This window comes from Spermophilus citellus (genome assembly GCF_964194105.1).
Source record: "Spermophilus citellus genome assembly, chromosome: 17".
In the NCBI taxonomy this organism is placed as follows: Eukaryota; Metazoa; Chordata; class Mammalia; order Rodentia; family Sciuridae; genus Spermophilus; species Spermophilus citellus.
In genome coordinates, this window is record NC_138199.1 from 25,421,430 (window position 1) to 25,443,474 (window position 22,045).

The 22,045-nt window shown below is 37.6% G+C and overlaps 1 protein-coding gene across 4 annotated transcripts in view; it reads left to right on the top strand.

The window, feature by feature from the left end:
- ANKFY1 (ankyrin repeat and FYVE domain containing 1) overlaps positions 1-22,045 on the top strand; it is an 84,885-nt gene that overhangs the window by 10,540 nt on the left and 52,300 nt on the right. For all 4 annotated transcript variants that reach the window (XM_081272887.1, XM_081272886.1, XM_081272884.1 and 1 more), the window contains exons 2-3: positions 8,808-9,000; positions 13,511-13,629. In XM_081272887.1, the coding sequence (XP_081129013.1) occupies positions 8,808-9,000; positions 13,511-13,629 (312 nt within the window). The remainder of the gene's footprint in view (positions 1-8,807; positions 9,001-13,510; positions 13,630-22,045) is intronic.

A 22,045-nucleotide genomic window follows, 5' to 3' on the forward strand; every position in this document is an offset into this window, starting at 1 on the left:
TAGTGACTCAAGAGAACTCTCTTGAGAAATTGGTGGGGAAGAAGAAGATACAGTCTTTTGAAGAAATAGACTAGGCAGTTTGCAGTGTAACATTGTGGAAGAGAAGTTTGTCCAGGTTGGAAAATCGTGAGCCTGCATAGAATGGCACGTAAGTGACCCTGGAGAGGAGCACACCTTGAAGGTGCAAAGGCTGTTCTAGTGGCTTGGGGACTGGTAAGAGGAAGTGGAACAATGTAGGATGCTAGGCGTTTGCTTCCTTTTTGTTTGGTCTATCATTTTGATACATTAATTCTTTAAAAATCACCTAGGATAGAGGTTGGTAAACCATGGCCTCTCAGCCAGATTTGAACTAGGACTTGTTAACTTATTTTTTTTTGTAGTCTCAAGCCAAGAATGAATGAATGAATGAATGAATATATTCATATATACATATATAAAATATATATAACATTGCATCTTACAATGTCATAATTATGTATTTTTATAACATATACATACTAAGTATTATATATTTAAACCATATTTTAAGTGGTTGAAGAAAAATATGTGAAAAGTAACACAATTTAATTTTTAGTGTCTATAAAGGAGGTTTTTTAGAGAACACAGTCACATATTCATTTGTGATTTTGTGTTACAATAGCAGAGTTGAGTAGTGCCACTGAGACTGTACACACAGAGCATCAAATATTTACTGTCTGGCCCTTTACAGAAAAGTTTGGCAGCTCCTAACTTAAAAAGAATATTATAGCTGGATGCAATGGCTCACACCTGTGGTCCCAGCAGCTCGGGAGGCTGAGGCAGGAGGATCATAAGTTCAAAGCCAGCCTTAGCAAAAGCAAGACACTAAGCAACTCAGACTCTGTCTCTAAATAAAATATAAAATAGAGCTGGGAATATGGCTCAGTGGATGAATGCCCCAGAATTCAGTTCCCAGCACTAAAAAAATGAATATTATAAGCATAATTGTTACTCCATTTCCTAACTGTCCCATGTAACTTCCCAAGACATGATTAACTTTTGTTTTCACTAGACATTGGGTTCTGTTGTAGCCCAATTCTATTTATAGTGAATGCACACTTTTTTGTCTTAAGCATCTTTGATTATATCAAGACTCATAAAGTATCAGATAGGATGCTTATTATTCCTGGCCCCAGTCTGCACTGGAAAGAACAAATGGGTATTTTGGTGAAAGAAATATGATAAAATTGTAAAGGAAGTTGCTTCAGTGATAGCCTGTAGCTCTTCTGGTGAAATTGTAAGCTTTATCTATTATTTAAGTTTGTAGGCTTATTTTTCAAAAGGAAAGTTGGAAGGAAGAAGAAACCCCAGGTGAAAATTAGCTATGTAGTAGTAGCAGTGACAAACCTTACTAAACCAGATATTGTACTAAGTGATCTCTCTTTTTTTTTTTTTGAGACTGAGTATTGCTGTGTTGACCAGGCTGGTTTCAAACTCTTGGGCTCAAATGATCCTCCTGCCTTACCTCTTGAGTAGTTGGGATTACTGGTGTGCTGCTGTGCCCAACTGGGTTGGGGTTCTTAAGGATCAAAATGCTCAATTTGCTTAGAATATAGTGTGATTAAATCAAGCTTAGAGGTTCAGTTTGCTTTGTGGAAGAAAAATTTCCTATCCACAGGTACCAGTTACCTGAAAAAACTTGGAAACTACCAGGGGTACCTGTAATTTCAGGAAGTAGAGGAAGAAGGATCACAAGTTCCGGGTCAGCCTGAGTAGCTTAGCAAGACCCGGTCTCAAAATAAAAAAGGATGGGGATATAGTGATAAAATGCCACTGGGTTTAGTTTCCAGTACCCCCCCCACCCCCTATATTTTCTCTCTCTCTCTCTCTCTCTCTCTCTCTCTCTCTCTCTCTAGTTTCCAGTACCCCCCTACCCCCTATATTTTCTCTCTCTCTCTCTCTCTCTCTCTCTCTCTCTCTCTCTCTCACACACACACACACACACACAAACACACAAACAAAACAAAACAAAACAAAAACAAAAACAAACAAACAAAAAACCCACTCCAAAATGAAAAAATAACAACTTAGAAGCTGTCTCTTTGATGGTGGGATGTAATTCTTCAACTCTTAGGTTGAACTAGCCAGATGAGGTATGCCATGGTCTTTCTCTTTCTTTCTTTCTTTTTTTTTTTTTTTTTTAGTTTTTATTTTTTATTAGTTGCTCGAGACAATACAATGATCTTGACATATCATACATTTGATTCAATGTGGTATGAATTCTCATTTTTCCACCTGTATTTTCTTTTCTTTTTCTTTTTTGGTACTGGGGTGTGAATCCAGGGGCACTCGACCACTGAGCCACATCCCCAGCCCTATTTTGTATTTTATTTACAGACCAGGTCTCACTGAGTTACTTAGCACCTCACTCTTGCTGAGGCTGGCTTTGAACTCAAAATTCTCCTGCCTTAGTCTCCAAAGGTGCTGGGATTACAGGCATGCCCCACAGCGTGAGGCTGGTCCTCCTTTTTAGTTGACTTTTGTGAGGCCTGTGAGTGGTGGGGTTTTGGTAGTGAGTTCTTGGAAGACTAGGATGTGCTTGGATTTACTGTTGTTGCTGTTGTTACTATTATTATTATTTTGGGTACTAGGAATTGAACCCAGGGTACTTTATCACTGAGTGACATCCCCAGTCCTTTTTATTTTTTATTTTGAGACAGGGTCTTATTAAGTTACTTGCACTTGCAAGTCTCCTGCCTCAGCTTCCCAAGTCCCTGGAATTATAGGCCTGCACCACAATGTCTGGCCAGTGCTTATAATTATTTGTATTTCTCGGAAAGAATGTATAGCGTTTATGTATTAATGTCTGCTTGACAAAACCTGTTGTTGACTCATGTTAGTTTACAAGGAGGATCTGACCCAGAAAGTAAAAAACTTAAGTATTGTTCTTACATTTTCTGGGCCCACTATGTTACAAACACTTATGAGCTTTTAAAAAATCCTTTGAAGAAAAACTCTTGGTTGTTTTCTTTGCATTAGCTTAAGCCAGATGGGTCTTTTCACACTGTAATTGTAACCCTTGTCAGAAAGCTTTTAAATTTTACTGAATTGGCTTAATTGCCCATCTTCACTATTACCCTGTAACTTGGTAAAAACAGATGCTGAGGTGGTTGTTTTTACCTATGACAGTGGTACTTCATAGGTGCTTCATTTTTGATGTATGACTAGATTATATACCTGTTTTCTTCTTCTTTTTTTTTTTTTTAAAGACAGGGAGAGAGAGAGAGAGAATTTTAATATTTATTTTTTTTTAGTTTTCGGCGACACAACATCTTTGTTTGTGGTGCTGCGGATCGAACCCGGGCCTCACGCATGCCTGGCGAGCGCGCTACCGCTTGAGCTACATCCCCAGCCCTGTACCTGTCTTCTTAAGAATTAAAACTCTGGGCTGGGGATGTGGCTCAAGCGGTAGCGCGCTCGCCTGGCATGTGTGCGGCCCCAGGTTCAATCCTCAGCACCACATACAAACAAAGATGCTGTGTCCCCCGAAAACTAAAACATAAATATTAAAAAAAAATTAAAACTCTGGACAAATCAATGAATGAAAGGAAAAAAAAACCCCAAGAAAACGAAACAACAAACAAAAATGTTAGTTGGGATTCTGTCTAAATGGTGATATTCCCAGGACAGTCTGTGTGTGACTTGACAAAAAGTAAATTTTGCCTTCTCTTTCTACCTACCCCTCAGTCTTTCTACACCCCTCACTCTTTTTGCTTGTTTCTTCCTTATTTACCTCTAAGTGATAATGCTTATATTGCTATTTCTAGATTGATCAACTATATAGATGTTATCATACTTTTTATTATGTTTGTCTGGGAGTTGCCTCTTAGAGGGTTTGTTTGTTTGTTTTGGCAGTACTGGAGATTGAATCCTGGGGTGCTCTACCATTAACATCCCCCAGCCCATTTTATTTTTAAATTTGAGAAAGAGTTTCACTAAGTTGTTGAGGTGGAACTTGATCTTGTGATCCTCCTTCCTCAACTTGCCCAGTCACCACTCCTCCTGGCTTGAGAAAATTTTTTAAAGAGCAGCCTGACTTGTACCTCTTCCAAGTGGATAAAGGTGATGATTTTTAAAGCATGTTGGGCTTTACACCTTTTGGTTCTGTAATTGCCAATTCAGACTTCCTATGAGGTGATGCAGTTATTTAAAGTAGCTCATTCATTATTTAGTAGTTCTTTTCATTTGTTTTTACTTTTGTTCATGACTTCATATTTCATATTAATGTCCTATTAATTTTCTTTTTTAAGTTTTTGTAGATGGATACAATATTTTTATTTATTTACCTTTATGTGGTGCTGAGATAAAACGGATTCACAGCTTTTGCTGGCAGGTGGGGTCTGCACAAGCTGCAAGCCTCTGCAGCTGAGAAATATTGCAGGTCTTAATGACAGGCCATGCATGCCCTTTAATGTTGCAGCAAACCCCTGCAGCTCACCTTTAATTTCTTCTTTCTGGGTTTTTGTTTCGTGAATTTGAAGAATGAACTCCACAGGCGGATGAGTGAGTGTAAGAGTAGGATTTACCAAAGAATAGAAACAGGAATTGAACTCCTGCAGTGTAAGAGGGGTCCCAATACCAGGTTTTCGCCTTCTGCTTGTGCTACTCTAGGGATTTATACAGCACTTGATTCATTGCTAGTGGTCCAAATTTATGCTAATTAGGGTTTGGAATTGTACTAATACTATTGGTCAATTTTTTAGTCCCAACTTTCATTCATATCTGCCCCACTTCTATTTTTTCATCAGGGAGCGGGAGGTTGACCATTGATTGCACATGCTTAGTGGGGTGTCTGGAGCTCTTTGTAGCTCTGCCTGTGGTGCACTTCTGAGCAGGCACCCAGACTCTGCAGGCTGGCTGCCTTGGAGTGACAGGGTCAGCTTTCTCTAGCTCACCTCAAGGCTGGCCTACTGTGCCTCATGGCTGCCACTCTATTGCTATATCACTTCTTGGCAGGGACCAGTAGGCCAGCTGTGGGGTTTGGCAGCTAGGGAGGCATGTCAGTGTCATTTTAAATACTACTACTTTCCTTCAGCCAGTTTTTTTTTTTTTTTTTCTTCCAGTGCTGGGGTTTGAAGCCAGGGCTTCATGCATGCCAGGCAACACTGAGCCAGCATCGCCTTTAGCCAGCATTTTTCAAGCAGTGTTTTGTTTGCTTGTTCTCATGGTGCTGGGAATTGAACCTAGGGCCTCATGCTTGCTAGGCAAGGATTCTACCATTTTGCTACATCCCCAGTCCAAAGCAATGTTTATTTTAAATATTAGTAGACCAGTTGTGGTGCACACTTGTAATCCCTGCTGTGTAGGAAACCCCAAGTTCAAGGTTAGCTTCAGCAACTTTGAGACCCTGTTTATAAATGAATCCTAAAAAGGGGCTGGAGGTACTTCAATGGTAGAGTTCCCCTGAGTTCAACCTCCAGGTGTTTTTTTCCCCCCTTAAGTAGGCCCAATATTTTGAAAAAAGTTTGTTATAGGAAATTTCTGTTTATATGTAATTCATGAGCACACTGATCAGTTTAGTAGCTAAAAGCAGAATTCCAAGGATATTGTTTTATACCTGAGACTTAGCATCCAATTTTTGATGTCATTGTTGTTACCAGGAAATTAACCTAATGGTGCTTAACCACTGAGCCACATCTCCAGCCCTTTTTACTTTTTGAGACAGGATCTCACTAAGTTCTTAGGGTCTGCCTAAATTGCTGAGGCTGGCTTTGAATTTGAAATCCTCTTGCCTCAGCCTCTAGAGAGCTACTGGGATTACAAGTGTGTGCCACTGCACCTGGCTTGACATCCAGGTTTTTTTTGTTTTTGTTTTTATTTTTTAACTCCAGGCATTTATTTAATGTAGATCTCTTTAAAAAATTTTCCTATTATATGTATGAAGAAGATACTTTATTTTATTTAAATAAATTTCTCTTGAAAGGCTTTTTCTAATTAGGAAAGTAGGATGTATTTGTTATAGAACACTTGAAATATACAGAAAATGTAAAGAATAAAAATCCCTCCTCCTCAGAAGACCTACTGATATTTTGTGGTATCTGTCTTTTAACTCTTCATAAGTGAGTATTTATATAAAACTGGAATTATAATTTTACAGGCTATTTTTTAATTTTTAAAATTTTACTATTATTACATCTAAATTTGATATTACATACGTCTTTGAAAATGGTAAATAGTTGCAGAATAACTGTAAGCTCATCTGCCACTTTTGATTTGACCATTTGTCAGTGTGTCTGTATGCTACAGGGGAGTGAATCCAGGGCCTTGTGCATGCTAGTATAGAGCTCTGCCACTGAGCTACTTCTCCATCGCTTTTTGTATTTTGAGACAGGTCTCACTGAATTGCCCAAGCTGGCCTTGAACTTGTGATCCCCCTGTTTCAGCCTCCCAAATAGCTGGGATTATAGGCATGCAGTACCAGCTTTCTGTAGGTTTTGAGCCATTTTTTTCTTGTTTTCACATTTATAAAGAATCAGCTATTGAGTGGCAGGTGGGAGAGGGTTGATGTTGATGAAAGGAAAAGAATTCTCTTTTCATGGATTTTATTTGTTCAATTTAATTAATTAGATACTTAGTGAGCACTTGTGTGTTAGGCTCTGTGTTAGATTCTGAGTCTCAGAGTGAATCCTTTCACCTTGAAGGAGGTCTGATAATGATAACTGAGAACCTGAATTAAAGTCATAGTAGAAATGGAAATACAGAAGACAGGAAGGATTCTCTGTGATGTGTAGGTAGGAAAGTCAGTAGTTTTTTGCTGAGCGAGTGTTGGATGTGACCGAGTAGGAGACATCTAAGTCTATTCCCACATAACATTTTTGGGTAACAAGGATGGACATTAGTGTAATTTATTAGTATGAGGCCACAGAGAGAAGTACAAATTTGCTTCAAGTTTTGTTTTGAGCAAAACAAATTAGAGGTGTCTGTGGAGCACTAGAATGTTGGACATTTAGATAGATGAATCAGAGAAGAGCGATTTGAACTAGAGAGATGGATCTCTGGATTACTGGTACCTAGATTGTGGTATCAGCATAGACTAGAGATCTTGTTGAACTTCCCTTGGGGGAGAATGTATATTTGAGAAGAGGTCTAAGGAGTGTCCATATAGTCATGTGTGGAGGTTATAAGGACATATTTGAAAGAGAGAACCAGAATTGGAGAAAGGATGGCATTGTATTTACTGAAATAAGAAAAGAGGTATCCACAACAGTGCCATCTGCTATGTCATAGAGGTTTAAGAGGAGAACCACTGGCAAGAGTGTATTGGATTTGTCAAGGTCCTTGGTGAAAGGAATTTCAAGGGTGGGTGGGGACAGAATGAGGGAATGGCAGGTGAATTACTAGTAAGGTAAATAGTGTGGTAGCTAGAGATGGAAGGGTGGAGGTTGTTCAGATGTGGTATGAAAGAAGGGTTTTGCTTTAATAAGGATTTGAACCCATTGATGATGAGAAGCACCCATTGATGGAAAGATCAAAGTTGCTGGATGATGAAGTTGATGATAAGCAAAGATCCTGAGGACAAAGAGAAAGGAATGGGATTTAGAGCGTAGATGGGGGCGGTGCTTTTGCGGAAGAAACTTGGGATAGATGGGAGTATTTGCTAAAATGGTGGGCGTTATTGGCATTAACTCTTGTGTTTTTCAGGACATTGGCTGAGAAGGAGGCAGATTGGATGGGGGAAGGGCATGAGGGTAGTGTCAAGATTTGAAATTACTGTGGTGGGGGAACCAAGGCCCAGAGGATGATTGTAAAATCATTGTGGTTTCATAATTAGGGGTCTTGATTTGTAGAGGTACCAGTTTGCAGTTTCCCAATCCTATGCCCTACCAAAATTACAAAGCCACTTAAAACAGGAGGAAAATTTCATACTTCCCTAGAGGACCCTTCCCTGACCTCCTAAATTAAATGTCTTTCTAGTCTCTCATCACTGTTTTTGCTTTCCGGCAATCTAAGTCAGAATATAGTTTCATCTTTTATTGTCTTAGTTGTTATAAATGAAAATAACAATCATTTGACTTATATGTATTTCCCCCAGTAAAAAAATTTCAGATAGATCTGATTTTGCTTACTATTGCAGAGTGTCAGGCACCTAGTAGCCACAGGGTAAGTTTTCACTGAATTTTATTGATCAGATACAGTGGTTTTTAACCTTTTTATCTGTCACAACACAACTCTGCAATATGAACATATTTGAACCATTATGGACCGCCTAGGTCCTCACCTGAAGAAGGATGGTGTCAGGTAGTGCAGGGTGGCGGTTGCTAGAATCGCAGCTCTTAGAATACAAATGCCTGTGCTCATTCATCAGCCCTGTTTCTCAGAAGATTTCTGACCTTGGGCAAATTCATAATTTCCCTGTACCCCCATGTCCTTTTCAGTGAAGTGTTACTGGTGATAGTGCCTACATCATAGGGTTGTTATGAAGATTATATGAGAGAATTCTTGTAAAGCTTTTAGAAGATTATGTGACATGTAAAAGTTATTACTATTAGTGGTTTGAAAAAAATCTCCTAGGTGATTCTGATAGCCTTTTTTTCTTGAGGCGCCTGACTTTACGATAAGGAATTTGCAGGGCAGAGCCTGCAAATTTGTATGTGTATGATGATCTTCTTGGCCCAGTGACCAGCATCTGGAAATAAGACCATTCCTGATCCTGTAGGACTATAATCAAGTAATAGAATTGTCATGTAACTCATCATTTTTTTCACTTCCCTTCTGTGGGATGAAGGCATAGTAAATGCTATCTGCTTTATGCCTGCACTAGTAAACTTGCTTCTTTGTTTCCCTTTCAGAGGAGGTGTCCAAGTTGGAGAAGCACTTGATGCTTCTCCGGCAAGAGTATGTCAAGCTGCAGAAGAAATTGGCAGAGACAGAGAAGAGATGCACTCTTTTGGCTGCACAAGCAAACAAGGAAAACAGCAGTGAGTCCTTCATCAGCCGGTTGCTGACGATAGTGGCAGACCTGTATGAGCAAGAGCAGTACAGGTGAGATCTTGGACACAGAAGTGAGCCCTCTTGCTTTTCTCCTGGGCCACATCACAACATACTGCAACTGTTTATTTTCTTGCCAAAGTTATTTCTCTCTAATAAGAATTATTAGCAAGCCTTTATTCCCTAGCATTTAAGTTCCTTGAAGCAAAGTTTTTTTCTCTTTTTTTTTATTGCTTCTGTCTAGCACAAAGTGTGGGAATCGTGGTGATAGCTTTGCTAATTTGAAAAGAAATTAGCTTACATGTCTGGGAATCCGAAGGGGAGAGGTTACTTTCTCTTCAGATGGTGAAAGCCATCCTAGATCTAAGTCATCCTAGGTCTAGTGGGCAATATAGCTTGGCTGTTGAATTGTGGTGCCATACAGCCTGTGTTTGAAGCTCAGGTGGTGCTGGGCATGGTGTCACACACCTGTAATCCCAGCTACTCAGGAGGTTGAGGCAGGAGGACTGCCAGTTTGAGGCCAGCCTTGTCAAAAAAAGAAGATGATGAATCAGAAGAATCCCAGCTGGCCATTTACTAGCTGTGTGATTTCAAGCTATATCACATCTCAAGTTCCTAATCTGTAAGATGGATTTACTACTTACCTAAAGGTCATTGTGAGGCTTTACTTAATAAATACATGTTAAGTACTTAGGGTAGTGCATGGCATATTGTAAGTGCCTAATTGTCAGCTGTTGTTATTAAGTGAAGTTTGAGGTAGATGTTAAAGAATAGATGGGATTCAGTAGGTAAAGACATTGATACTATAAGTAAGGGCAGTGACTAAGAAAAGGCTCAGAGAAACAGAGAGTTTAGAGGACAGTTTAGGGTATGTGGTAACCTAGGAGGAGAGCAGTAGGAGAGGTGAAAAAGGTAGGATGGATGCTCAGGTGAGGAGTGTGGACATGATCCTTCAGGAAGTACAGTAGAGTGTTTTTGAGTTTGAAGATTTTCATAATGCAAGTGGTATTTAGGAAGATGAACCTGCTCAGGTCATATAAGTGAAACTGTAGAGAAAAGAGCAGGGAGAGCACTTGTGATGTTGCATGTGGTACAAATCAGAAATAATGGAGGACTAAATTGGGATGGTGGATATGGAAAAAAAAAAAGGTGTGAGTGTGCATAGAAGAAAGGATATTGCTCTAAGGGACATAGATGATTGGACTAGGTAAGAATTGGTGATATTTCCAAATAAATTATAATACCTAAAGTAGATCAAAATCTTGAACTACTATTTACCATCTTAATCATTTCTAAAAGGAAGAAAACTCTAATACCTTTCCTCCCCTCCACAAAGAGTAGGTATTTATTCTGAGTAAAGGAAAGTTACACAAATTGAATACATGTGTAGCTTCTTGTCAAATATAGTTCATTGTCTTTCCTCCTGCTGTTTTCTATAGACAAATGAAAACTGTTTTCTGCTGGCCCAAGGGAGTCCAACATAAGTCTGTTACTGACATGTCTCTCCCATGCTTAAAGGCTTTTCCCTGTTGGCTCCCATCATTTATCTTCTCAATTACATGTCATTTGACTACATTCATTATGTTGTAGTCTTTCTAGGAGATAATGGGAATGAGAACGGGCAGATTCCACTCTGGTCACTTTTTACTTGCTCAGTTATAGTATGGTTTTATAATGCCAGTGTGTCTCCCTTCAGCTTTTAAAACCTGCCTTTTCCCTAAAGAAGGTTGAATACTTATCTTATTATCTACAATTGTTTTCATTTTTTTTTTTTTTTTTTGTGGTGCTGGGAATTGAACCTAGGGCTCTGTGCATTCAAGGCAAGCACTCTATAATCTGAGCTATATCCCGCCCTGTTATCTATAATTGAGTAAGAGGTGGGGAATGGAACCTTCATAAAGGACTGAGCCCTTGAGAAGGGGATAACTAAAATTGAGAAATCAATTTTTAAAGCAAGTATCTTCTTGCCAAGATAGTAAAAAACTACCTTTGTCTCATAACCTGCATTTTGTTGAAGAACTATTATTTTTATGTGCATTTTGATAACTGCAGTAACTGATATACAGTTTGAAATTTTTTCTGTTGAGAAATGTGGAAGAAACGGGTACATATCTTTTATTTTTATTTTAGGTCAAGAGAAGGCTTTTGTCTCCATAAGGTAGTTAAAAATGATGGTTTTATATATTTTTTATTGGATTCAGTATTTTACCAACCAAGTTTGTGGTTTTTCTCATTGAAATGTTTGAGAAACGCTAGCAAGAAACTTTATTTGTATATGCTCTCCAGTGATAGCATCCTAGTTTTCATATTTTAAAGAAAATCCTCTTTTTAAATTTACTTTTCTGCAGTGTTGGGGATCAAACCCGGGTCTTTCACATGCTAGACAGGTCCTGTGCCCTGAGCTATACCCCCAGTTCTGATTTGTGTGTTTGAAAATTATTAATAAAATCCTTATCTTTATTTCCCTTTGGTATGTCAGACTATAAAAGATAGAAAAAAAATTGACCTGATATTTATGAATAGTGTTATAGAAATATTTAGTTTTAGAATTTTTTTGTGGCTTTTGGACTTATAGTTGAAACAGTACAGACAATGAAAATCCATGTAAGTTTTTAGAATCTATTTCCTTTTTTTAAAAAAATTTTTTTGATATTTTATTTTTTAGTTGTAGTTGGACACAATACCTTTATTTTGTTTATTTATTTTTATGTGCTGCTGAGGATCAAACTCAGGGCCTCGAATGTGCTAGGCAAGCATTCTACTGCTGAGCCACAACCCCAGCCCAGAATCGAATTCTTTTTTGTTGTACTGGGGATTGACCTCAAAGGCACCTATATTCCCAGACCTTTTTTTACTTTTATTTTGAGACTGGGTTTCATTAAGTTGCTTAGGGTGGCCTTAAACTCATGATCCTCCTCTCTCAGCCTTCTAAGTTCACTGACTGGGATTACAGGCACATGCCACCATGTGTTTTCTAAATAGTTTGTATTTTCATTCAGTTCTTAAAACTACCCTTGTATGTAATTTGAGGCGGTTTTATGTTGTTTTAAATAGAATATTAGTTCTATTTCTTCTTTATTGATGAATACATTGTTTTTACTATAACAACTTACAATAATAAATATTTTTAATCTTGTGGTCTAATGAGTTACAGCTTGGTCTTTACTAGAACTACAACTATCAATGCTCTTATGGAATTATAAAGCTTGTTCTAGATACTATTTTGTGGGGCATAATTTATCAAGTGTTAACATGGAAACAATATTTGAGCTGGGTGAAATGGTGCATATCCATAACCCCAGCTACTCAGGAGGCAGAGTCAGGAAAATTTCATATTTGAGGCCAGCCTGTGGGATTTGGCAAGACCCTGCTTCAGGCTGGGGTTGTAGCTCAGTGGTAGAGAATTTGCCTTAGTATGTGCGAGGCACTGGATTCGATCCTCAGCACAACATAAAAGTAAATAAATAAAATAAAGGTATTGTGTCCATCTACAACTAAAAATATTTAAAAAAAAAAAAAAGGACCCTGTCTCAAAATATATATATTTTTCCTTTTTAAAAAGGAGGGCTGGGCATGTAGCTCAGTGGTAGAGTGCTTGCCTAGCATGCATGAAGCCCTGGGTTCAACGCCTAGTACCATGAAAAATAAAAAAGAAGAAACAACAATATTCTGTTAGTCTCCTTTTATGTGGATGAGTTAATTCATGTAATAGCTTCTTTTCTTTTATTCCCCCCATGTAATAGTTTTTGTCTATTTAATTTCTAAAGATATAAATAATTTTAATAATTTTAAAGGGTAATAAGAAAATAAAAAGGAATATATAAATACAAGCAGAGGATGATAATAATGAATGACTGTATTGCTGCCAACATAGCCATATGGCACATGCTCATGTCAGCCCAGTGGGTCATCATTGTTACTTGCCCAGGTGCATTTCTACCTTAGCATTGACATTTCAGAGGTAGGTGTAAATACCTATTTGGGAAGCTCTTTTCACATTTGATATGTCGTAAATATGGAAAAAAAAATAAAAGATTTCTTCTCCTCTTAAATGCTCATTAATAAATGCTCTGAATGTTTCTGCTGGGAACAGGTATTGATTTCCATATTCTTGACTGATTTGTCAAAGCTAATTTGTTCATAGTTTTTCTGTTTAACCTTGCTTGAGCATTAATATAGAGCACAGCAGCACCATAGTTTCAGAGCTGTCATCACAGGGTTTAAACTTTCTATCTTTCTCTCCTAATGGTTTATCTTAATCTGTTCTGAAAAAAAAAAATCTATTTTATATATTAATTAATCATCCTGCTTAACTTATAGAAGTTATATTTAAAAGCACTGCATACCATGTGAATTAAAGTCAACAGAAAACATTTCTAGCAACATATTATAAACATGATCCATTAGAATTCAGAGCTAGTGTATAGAAATAATTTTGTTGTGATTTTTTTTTCTTTTGCAGATGCATGTTGATCAGTCAGTACCCATGTATTTATTAGTTGTGAATTCTAGTTATATCTAATTATGATATTTTTCTTTTTATATCTGTGAATTTTTTCACCAGTGATCTGAAAATAAAGGTTGGAGGCAGGCACATCAGTGCTCATAAGTTTGTCCTGGCAGCCCGTAGTGACAGCTGGAGTCTGGCTAACTTGTCTTCCACTGAGGAACTGGACCTGTCAGGTGAGCCTCTGACCCATCAGGGACACAAAATTGATAGTACAAGAACTCCTGGTAGAAAGTTATGTGTGTCATCTTGAAATATTTGTGGTTTAGTGAAAGTAAAGTATTTTTCTATTCAATTGATGGAGACCGAGAACTGCTTAAATATTTGGTGAATCTCCTTAGCTTGTCATTTGTGGATTCTTGTGTTTAATTCCTAATAAAAATTAAAAAAAATTTTTTTAGAAGTTGTTTGACCTTTATTTTATTCATTTATTTTTTTGTGGTGCTGAGAATCAAACCCAGTGCCTCACATATGCTAGGCTCTCCCACTGAGCCACAACTGCAGCCCTCTTTAATAAAAATCTTAAATATTTGAGTATCTAAAATGTTATTAGGATTCATAAAATAGGAATAGCTTTTCAGAGACTCATTTTATATAGTGATAATGTCATAAACATAGAAGTATGTGCAGAAAAAACAATTCTGCCTGTACTGTAAGGAGAAAGTCCTTCAGGGTTGGTTAAAATTTTGTAACTTGCAGAATACTTTTTCTCTTCTGAAAATATTTAACTCTGATTAACAGTTACTATAAAGAATAACAGTATTTTTTCTTTAAAATCAAAGGATATCATTAGCATTTAGAATTTTTTTGGGGGGGCGGGCACTGGTGATTGAACCAAGGGGCACTTGACTGTTAAGCCACACGCCTAGCCCTTTTTTATTTTTAACTTTGAGGTAGGGTCTCACTGTGTTGCTTAGTGCCTAGATTTTGCTGAGGCTGGCTTTGAACTTACAGTCCTCTTGCCTCAGCTTCCCAAACTCCTGGGTTTACAGGTGTGCCCTACTGCATTCAGCTAGCCTTTAGAATTATAACACCTTTGGGCCAGGTGTGGTGGTACATGCCTATAATTCCAGTGATTCAAAAGGCTGAGACAGAAGGATCAAAGATTCGAGATCAGCCTCAATACCTTAAGGAGGCCCTAAGCAATTTAGTGAGATCCTATCTCAAAAGAAAAAAATTTTTGAACAAAGACTGGGAACTTAGCTCAATGGTAGAGTGCCCCTGGGTTCAAGTCCCAGTAACCCCCGCTCAAAAAAAAAAATTTTTTTTTTAAATAGGTTTGGGTAACTATGTGAGGTGATAGATAGGTTAATTTATTTCAGTATAGTAATCATTTCATACATAATGTTATACACTTTAAGTACTATTTTAAAAGAATAGTAATGGATGCATTGGGCTATTTTATTATGCTATTAATAATATGAGAATTATAATATGAGGAGAATATCCAGGCATAAGTCCAAAAGTTAGGATACATTGGGTTGGGGGTGTAGTGTGGTGATAGAATGCTTGCCTATCATGCACGGCATATATAAATAAATATATAATCAACTAACCAAGGACATATTTGTGGAATCGATAAGTTGTGTGACAGTGCTACTGATTTATGTCTTTATTTAGAAAGTTTGCCAGTTTATAAGGTTCTATTTCCATGTACCAGGATGATTATAATATTTTCCCTGCCATATGGAGCTCATACTCTGTTGGGAACAACAGGCAATTAACATTTTAGGCCAGAACTATAAATACAGTAATACAATTGCTAAACTATGTGGTACTAAAGAGGCTAAATTGAGCTGATAAAGAAAGTATCAGGAGCAGACTGCTGTGACCCCGGCCCACCCACCGGGTGAAAGGAACAGCAGTGGATGGCTTCCACCCTGGCTGGCCCTCCATTCTGTAGGAGCAGAGCGACCCTTGAATCCACACTGCTAGAGAGGAAGATATATGGACAATATGAAGAAACGGGAGGAAAATGACCCAAACAAACCAAGCTGATCCAATAATAGATTGGATTCCATTGACAGCACAGTAGTTGTAGATGGACATAATGCCTTTATTTTGGTTTATGTGGTATTAGGGATTGAACTCAGGGCTTCACACATGCCTGGTAAGTGCTCTACCACTGAACTACAACCCCAGTCCCCTCAGCATTTTTCTTTTGAAGTTTTTGTCTTATTGAGATTTCTTGAAAGGGGGAAAAAATCTTCAAAATCAATTTTAATTCTTTTTTTTTTTTTAAAGAGAGAGTGAGAGAGGAGAGAGAGAGAGGAGAGAGAGAGAATTTTTTTAATATTTATTTTTTAGTTCTCGGCGGACACAACATCTTTGTTGGTATGTGGTGCTGAGGATCGAACCAGGGCCACACGCACACCAGGCGAGCGCGCTACCGCTTGAGCCACATCCCCAGCCCCCCCTTTTTTTTTTTTTTTTTTTTACCAGTACTAGGGATTGAACCCACAGATGCTGTACCACTAAGCTATATCCCCAGCCCTTTTTACTTTTTTTAAATTTATTTGAGACAGGTTTTATTAATTCTGTTGTTGATTATTATAAGAATTTTAGTACAGCTAGGTGTACTAAAATTACATACTGTAATCCTAGCAGCTTGGGAAACTGATTGAGATAAGAGGATCACAGGTTGGAAGCCAAACTTGGCAACTTAGCAAGACCGTGTCTTGAAACAAAAATAAAAAGGACTGGAATGGGAATGTGGCTTTCAGTTGGGATGGGGATGTAGCTCTGTTTGAGTCCCCTAGGTTCAATCCCTAGTACCACGGGGGGGGGGGGGGGGGGGAAGAATTGGTAAAACACAACAGATCATATACTGGTTTTTTTTTTTTTTTTTGTACCAGGACACTCAACCACTGAGCCACATCCCCAGCTTTGTTTGTATTTTATTTAAAGACAGGGTCTCACTGATTTGCTTGGTGCCTCGCCATTGCCAGGGTGGGCTTTGAATTTGTGATCCTCTTGCCTCAGCCTCCGGAGCTGCTGGGATTTCAGGCAGGAGCCACCATGCCTGGCCCATTTATTGATTCTTGATTTTACTTCTTGCTCTTTAGTAGTCTTGTTCAAGAAGTCAGGTCCTAAGCTGACATGATGACGATTTGACCTACTTTTTCTTCTGTTAGATGCAGGGTTTTTATTCTAGTCTTTGATCCAATTTGAGTTGATTTTTGTGCAGGGTGAGAGGAGAGGTTTAATTTCATTGTGCTGCATTTGGATTTCCAGTTTTCCCAGCACCATTTATTGACTAGGCTATCTTTTTTTTCCAGTTTATGTTTTAAATTTGCTTTTTATCAAGTGTCAATATATAAGTTTGTGAGGTGATAGATGTTAATTAGCTTGCTTTAACCATTTTGCAAAGCATACATATATACACACACACATATATACATACACATATCTATATGTACACACACATCATATTAGGTCTGGGGATGTAACTCAGTGGTAAAGTGCATGATCGACTAGCATGCCTGAGGCTCTGGATTGGGACCTCAGTATTGGAAAAACAAAACAACAACAAAAAATCTGTTGTATACTATAAATATATGTAGTTTTATTTGTCAACTATAGCTCAATAAAAATAAAAAATTATATATTTAAAATATATATATAAATTTATAAAGATACTGTTCCTGGAGCAAGGATATGCTTTTAGACCAAGAGAATATGACAAATCTTGATGCCCAGAGGAGAGTACTATATTTACGTTTTTCTGAGTTAAAGCAGTTTGCTTCAGGCACAATGATTATTTATAGTCTCCTCTAGCATTTTATCACTAGCAGCTAACATGAGAGGTTCCAGTGCATTAGAATGGCTGTTTGAAGCTAGGGTTTCTTGCATGCTTTCTCAAGCAAAGATCTTATGATTCCTGGCATAAGAGCTTAGGGTATGAGTTATTCAGCTCTCCTGGAATGTGTTCTGGGTCCTGTCAAGCCTTTCTAAAGAGTAGAAAGCATCTTTCTTTTCTCTTTTTCATTCTGGTTAGCAGAGCTATTCACTTCCTCTTTTTCATTCTGGTTAGCAGAGCTATTCACTGAAACACTATCTCAGGAGGTTGCATTATACATGGAATGAGTTTAGGTTCCCAGACTCTGTTCTGAGGCACCCCAAGGTACTGCAGCAAACTCAGGAGGATTTGTGTGCTATTTCAACTTTTCAAGAGATACAGCAATACTTGACATCTGTTGAATATTATGTGACTACTAGCTCAAGAATTTCAATTTCAGCATTAACTTTTGCTGCTGTTATGTTCCTTTTGATAGCATCTATGAAAGTTTTAAAATATGCTTATATGCCTAGCGTGGTGATGCATTCCTGTTCCCAGTGACTTAGAAGGCTGAGGCAAGTTTGAGGCCAGCCTCAGCAATTTAGAGAGGCCCTAAGCAATCTGTTGAGACCCTATCTCAAAGTAAAAAAACAAACAAACAAACAAAAAACTGGGTGGTAGCTCAGTGGTGAAGTGCCCCTGGCTATTGAAGCCCCTGGTAATAAATAAATAATATGCTCACAAATTCTTTGATAGTCCTCCCTTCAAAAGTAGATTCTAATGCCCCTCTTAAAGATAGGCTGACCCACTTCTCATGAATAGAATGTGATAAAAGTGAGAACATGTTACCTCAGAGACAGGTTTGGAAACAGCATTGTGGCTTTCTCCTTGATCTTTCCTTTGGATTGTTATCTTTAAGGGAAGTTAGCTCTCACATCATGTGGACACTCAAACAGCCTATGGCCTCCTGCCAACAACTCAGCCCCAGCCTAGGGATTCATTCTCTCAGAGCTCAAAAAAATTTATTTGTTCTCATATCCCTTTACTTAATCCTAAATGTTGATTTTATGTTTTTCTCTCCAGTCTTTGATTTTTCTAAATTTGTCTGTGTTGGTTTATTTAAATTTGGTTTGGACTTCTTAATTGTTCTTTTTGATTTATGTTTAGCCAATTCAATAATTTCTTTTTACCTATATTAAATATTTCTCTGGAATTCTTTCAACTTTTATTTTTCTTTTTAAATCATGTAACTAATTTATCTTTTCCTCTTTTCTTCTTTGGTACTGAGGTTTGAACCCAGTGGGTGCTCTATCACTGAATATCCCCAGTCCTTTATATTTTTTATTTTGAGACAGGGTTTCACTAAGTTGCTGACCCTGGCCTCGAACTTGGAATACTCCTGCTTCAGCCTCCTGAGTCATTGGTATTACAGGCATGCATCATTGTACCAGGCTTATCTCATATTCTAAAAAGTTTAGGATACAGACTTTTTCATTGTGTGAATCTGGTTGCACCTCAAATATTTTATTTATTTATTTTTTAAAATTTATTTTTTAGGGCTGGGGATGTGGCTCAAGCGGTAGCACGCTCGCCTCGCATGCGTGCGGCCCAGGTTCGATCCTCAGCACCTCATACCAACAAAGATGTTGTGTCCGCCGAGAACTAAAAAAAAAATAAATATTAAAAAAAATTCTCTCTCTCTCTCTCTCTCCCCTCTCTCACTCTCTCTTTTAAAAAAAATTATTTTTTAGTTGTAGTTGGACACAATACCTTTATTTTATTTATTTATTTTTATGTGGTGCTGAGGATCGAACCCAGGGCCTCGCACATACTAGGCAAGTGCTCTATCACAGAGCCACAACCCCAGCCCCACCTCAAATTTATTTTAATAGGTACTCTTGCCCTTATGATTAATTTTCTATATAGTTGTTATAATAGTAGTGAAATTATAAATAGCAGTTACTAAGTAGTGGCTGAGAGCTTTACATTTATTGACTGATTTATCTTTAAAACAACACTCAAAGATGGTATTGTTCTTTATTTCCATTTTAAATAAGAGACTATGAAGCATAGCAGTATTAACTAGCTAGCCAGGGGTCATTCACCTAGTAAATATAGAACTGGCATTTGAACTCAGGCAGTTGTAGAATCTACATCATTAACTTTTGGTTGCTTTTTATTTCAATGGAAGTCCAATAAACTGCCCAAATTAAAATGTACAGTTTGATTTGTTTGGGCTTATGGATATATCTGTGAAACTATCATCACAATTAGATAAACATTTTGCAGGGAAGGGTGGCACTCTCCTGTAATCCTAGCTACTGAGGAGGCTGAGGCAGAAGGATTTTAAGTTTGAAGCCAGCCTGGGTAATTTAACAAGACCCTCAGCAACTTAACAAGATGCTGTCTCAAAATAAAAAGGACTAGGGTAAAGTGCCCCTGGGTTCAATCCCCTGTACCAAAATAATAAGTAAATAAGGTTTGGAATGTACTTGTGTACTTAGTGTACTTACCTAGAACAATCCCCATTACTGCAAAATAATAAACAAACATTTCCTTCTCTCCAAAAAAATTTTTTGTGTCTCTTTGTAATCTCTCTTTTTCCATTTTCACCCCCATGTAACCACTGATCCGCTTTCAGTTGTTATAGATGTTTGCATTTTATGGACTCATATAAATGGAAGCATAAAGCATATGGTCTTTTCTATGTGACTTCTTAGGTGTCATTTGTAGCCTCTTCCCCCCCCCCCCCCCCACTTTATGGTTTTGTTTGTTTTAAGACAGTGTTAAATTGCTTAGGGCCTTGCTAAATCGGTGAGGATGGCCTTGAATTTGAGATCCTCATCAGCCTCTCTCCTAGCTGGGATTATAGGCATGGGCCCACGCCTGGCTTGCTTCATTAGTTTCTTAAAGTGGAACCTTATATAACTTATTCTAGATCTTCTGATATAAGCATTCAAAGCTCTTAAGTCCCTATAGATATTTTTGTAGGTGAATCCTATGAATTTATCATGTAGTTCAGGTTCTTTTCTTTTTCTTTTTGGTACCAGGGATTGAACTCAGGGGCATTCAACCACTGAGCCACATTCCAAGCCTTATTTTGTATTTTATTTTGAGGCAGGGTTTCACAGAGTTGCTTAGCGCCTTACCATTGCTGAGGCCGGCTTTGAGTTAGAGATCCTCCTGCCTCAGCCTCCCATGCTGCTGGGATTACAGCTGTGTGCCACTGCGCCTGGTTCAGATTATTTTCTAATTTTGCTTGTGATTTCTTCTTTGGCCCATGAACTGTTTAGAAGCATGTTGCTTGGGGTAAAAATGGGAGTTCATAACCCAATTGAGTCGAATGTATGAAAGATGATATATCATGAGCTTTGTAATGTTTTGAACAATCAATAAAAAAATATAAAAAATAGAAGCATGTTGCTTATTTTCCTTATATCTGAGTTATTTCTAGATAATTAATTCTTACTAATTTCTAATTTGATTCTATTACAGAAAGAAAATATACTTTATGTGATTTTGACACCTTAAAATTTATTGGGAACTTGTTTTATGGCTCAGCCTATGATCTGTCTTGATGAATCTGCTGTAAGCACTTGAAAAGAAAATGTATTCTGCAGTTGTTGGATGTAGTATGCTATAAAAAATGTCAGTTACATCAAGGTGGCTGATTGTTCAGTATTTTTGTGATTTCTTTTTTGCCTAATTCTATGAATTCCTTAAAGGTTCTCATAACATCGGTTGTACTTTAGAAATAGAAGTTTTGTGTGTATGTGTGTGTGTGTGTGTGTGTGTTGAATCTCTAGATTCAGACAGAATGATCTGTGTGATCATCTATGGGTAGCTATGTAGATATCCTTTCATATGTTTTCACATGTTGTTGCTGGGGATTGAATCCCTGTGTTTCACACATGGTAGGTAAGCACTGTGCCACTGAGGTACACCCCCAGCCCTTTTCTAAAAAAAATTTATAATGAGATAGGATCTTGCCCAGTTGCTCAGAATAGCCTTGAACTTATGATCCTCCTGCTCAGCCTTCCAAGTAGCTGGGATCACAGGAGTGTACCACCACACCTGGCTTAGGTTCATTAATAGTTAATGTGTTTTGTTTTGTTTTGTTGTTGTTGTTGTTGTTTTAAATAATGAAGGCTACTGTTTCATTTTTTTGTTTTAAACTGTTCATCCCCTCTTTTTTTCTCCTGTGTTCTGTTCATGCCTTCTTTTGGGTAATTTAAATAGTATTATATTTTAATTTATTTACTTTTTTTTTCTTTAGTACTGGGGATTGAACCCAAGGACCTATACACGCCCCTGAGATACACTCCAACCAGTGTATCTGGAGTATTTAAAAAAATTAGCTCGGGATATAGCTCAAGCTCAGTTGGTAGATTGCTTGCCTCGCATGCACAAGGCCCTACGTTCAATCCCTAGCACCACAAAAAAATAAATAAATAAATAAATTTAAAAATTTTTAATTTTTTGAGGAACTGCCATATTGTTTTCCGTAGTGACTGGACTATTTTACATCCCTACCAGTAGTACACAGGGTTCTAATTTCTCCATATCCTTATCAATGCTTGCTACTTTTTGTGTTTTTGATAATGGCCATCCTAATGGGTATGATGAGATGATTAAGATTTCTTATTTATGGTTACTTTTCATCTAATTGAATATGATATGTCTGAATATTATTTTCTTTCTGGAGTTCACTGATCTTGATTCTATTATTATAGTTTTCACTAAATTAGGAAAGTTCTTGACTATCATTTTTTCAAATATTCTTTTCTTTAATCTTTGTCTCTCCTTCTGAGACT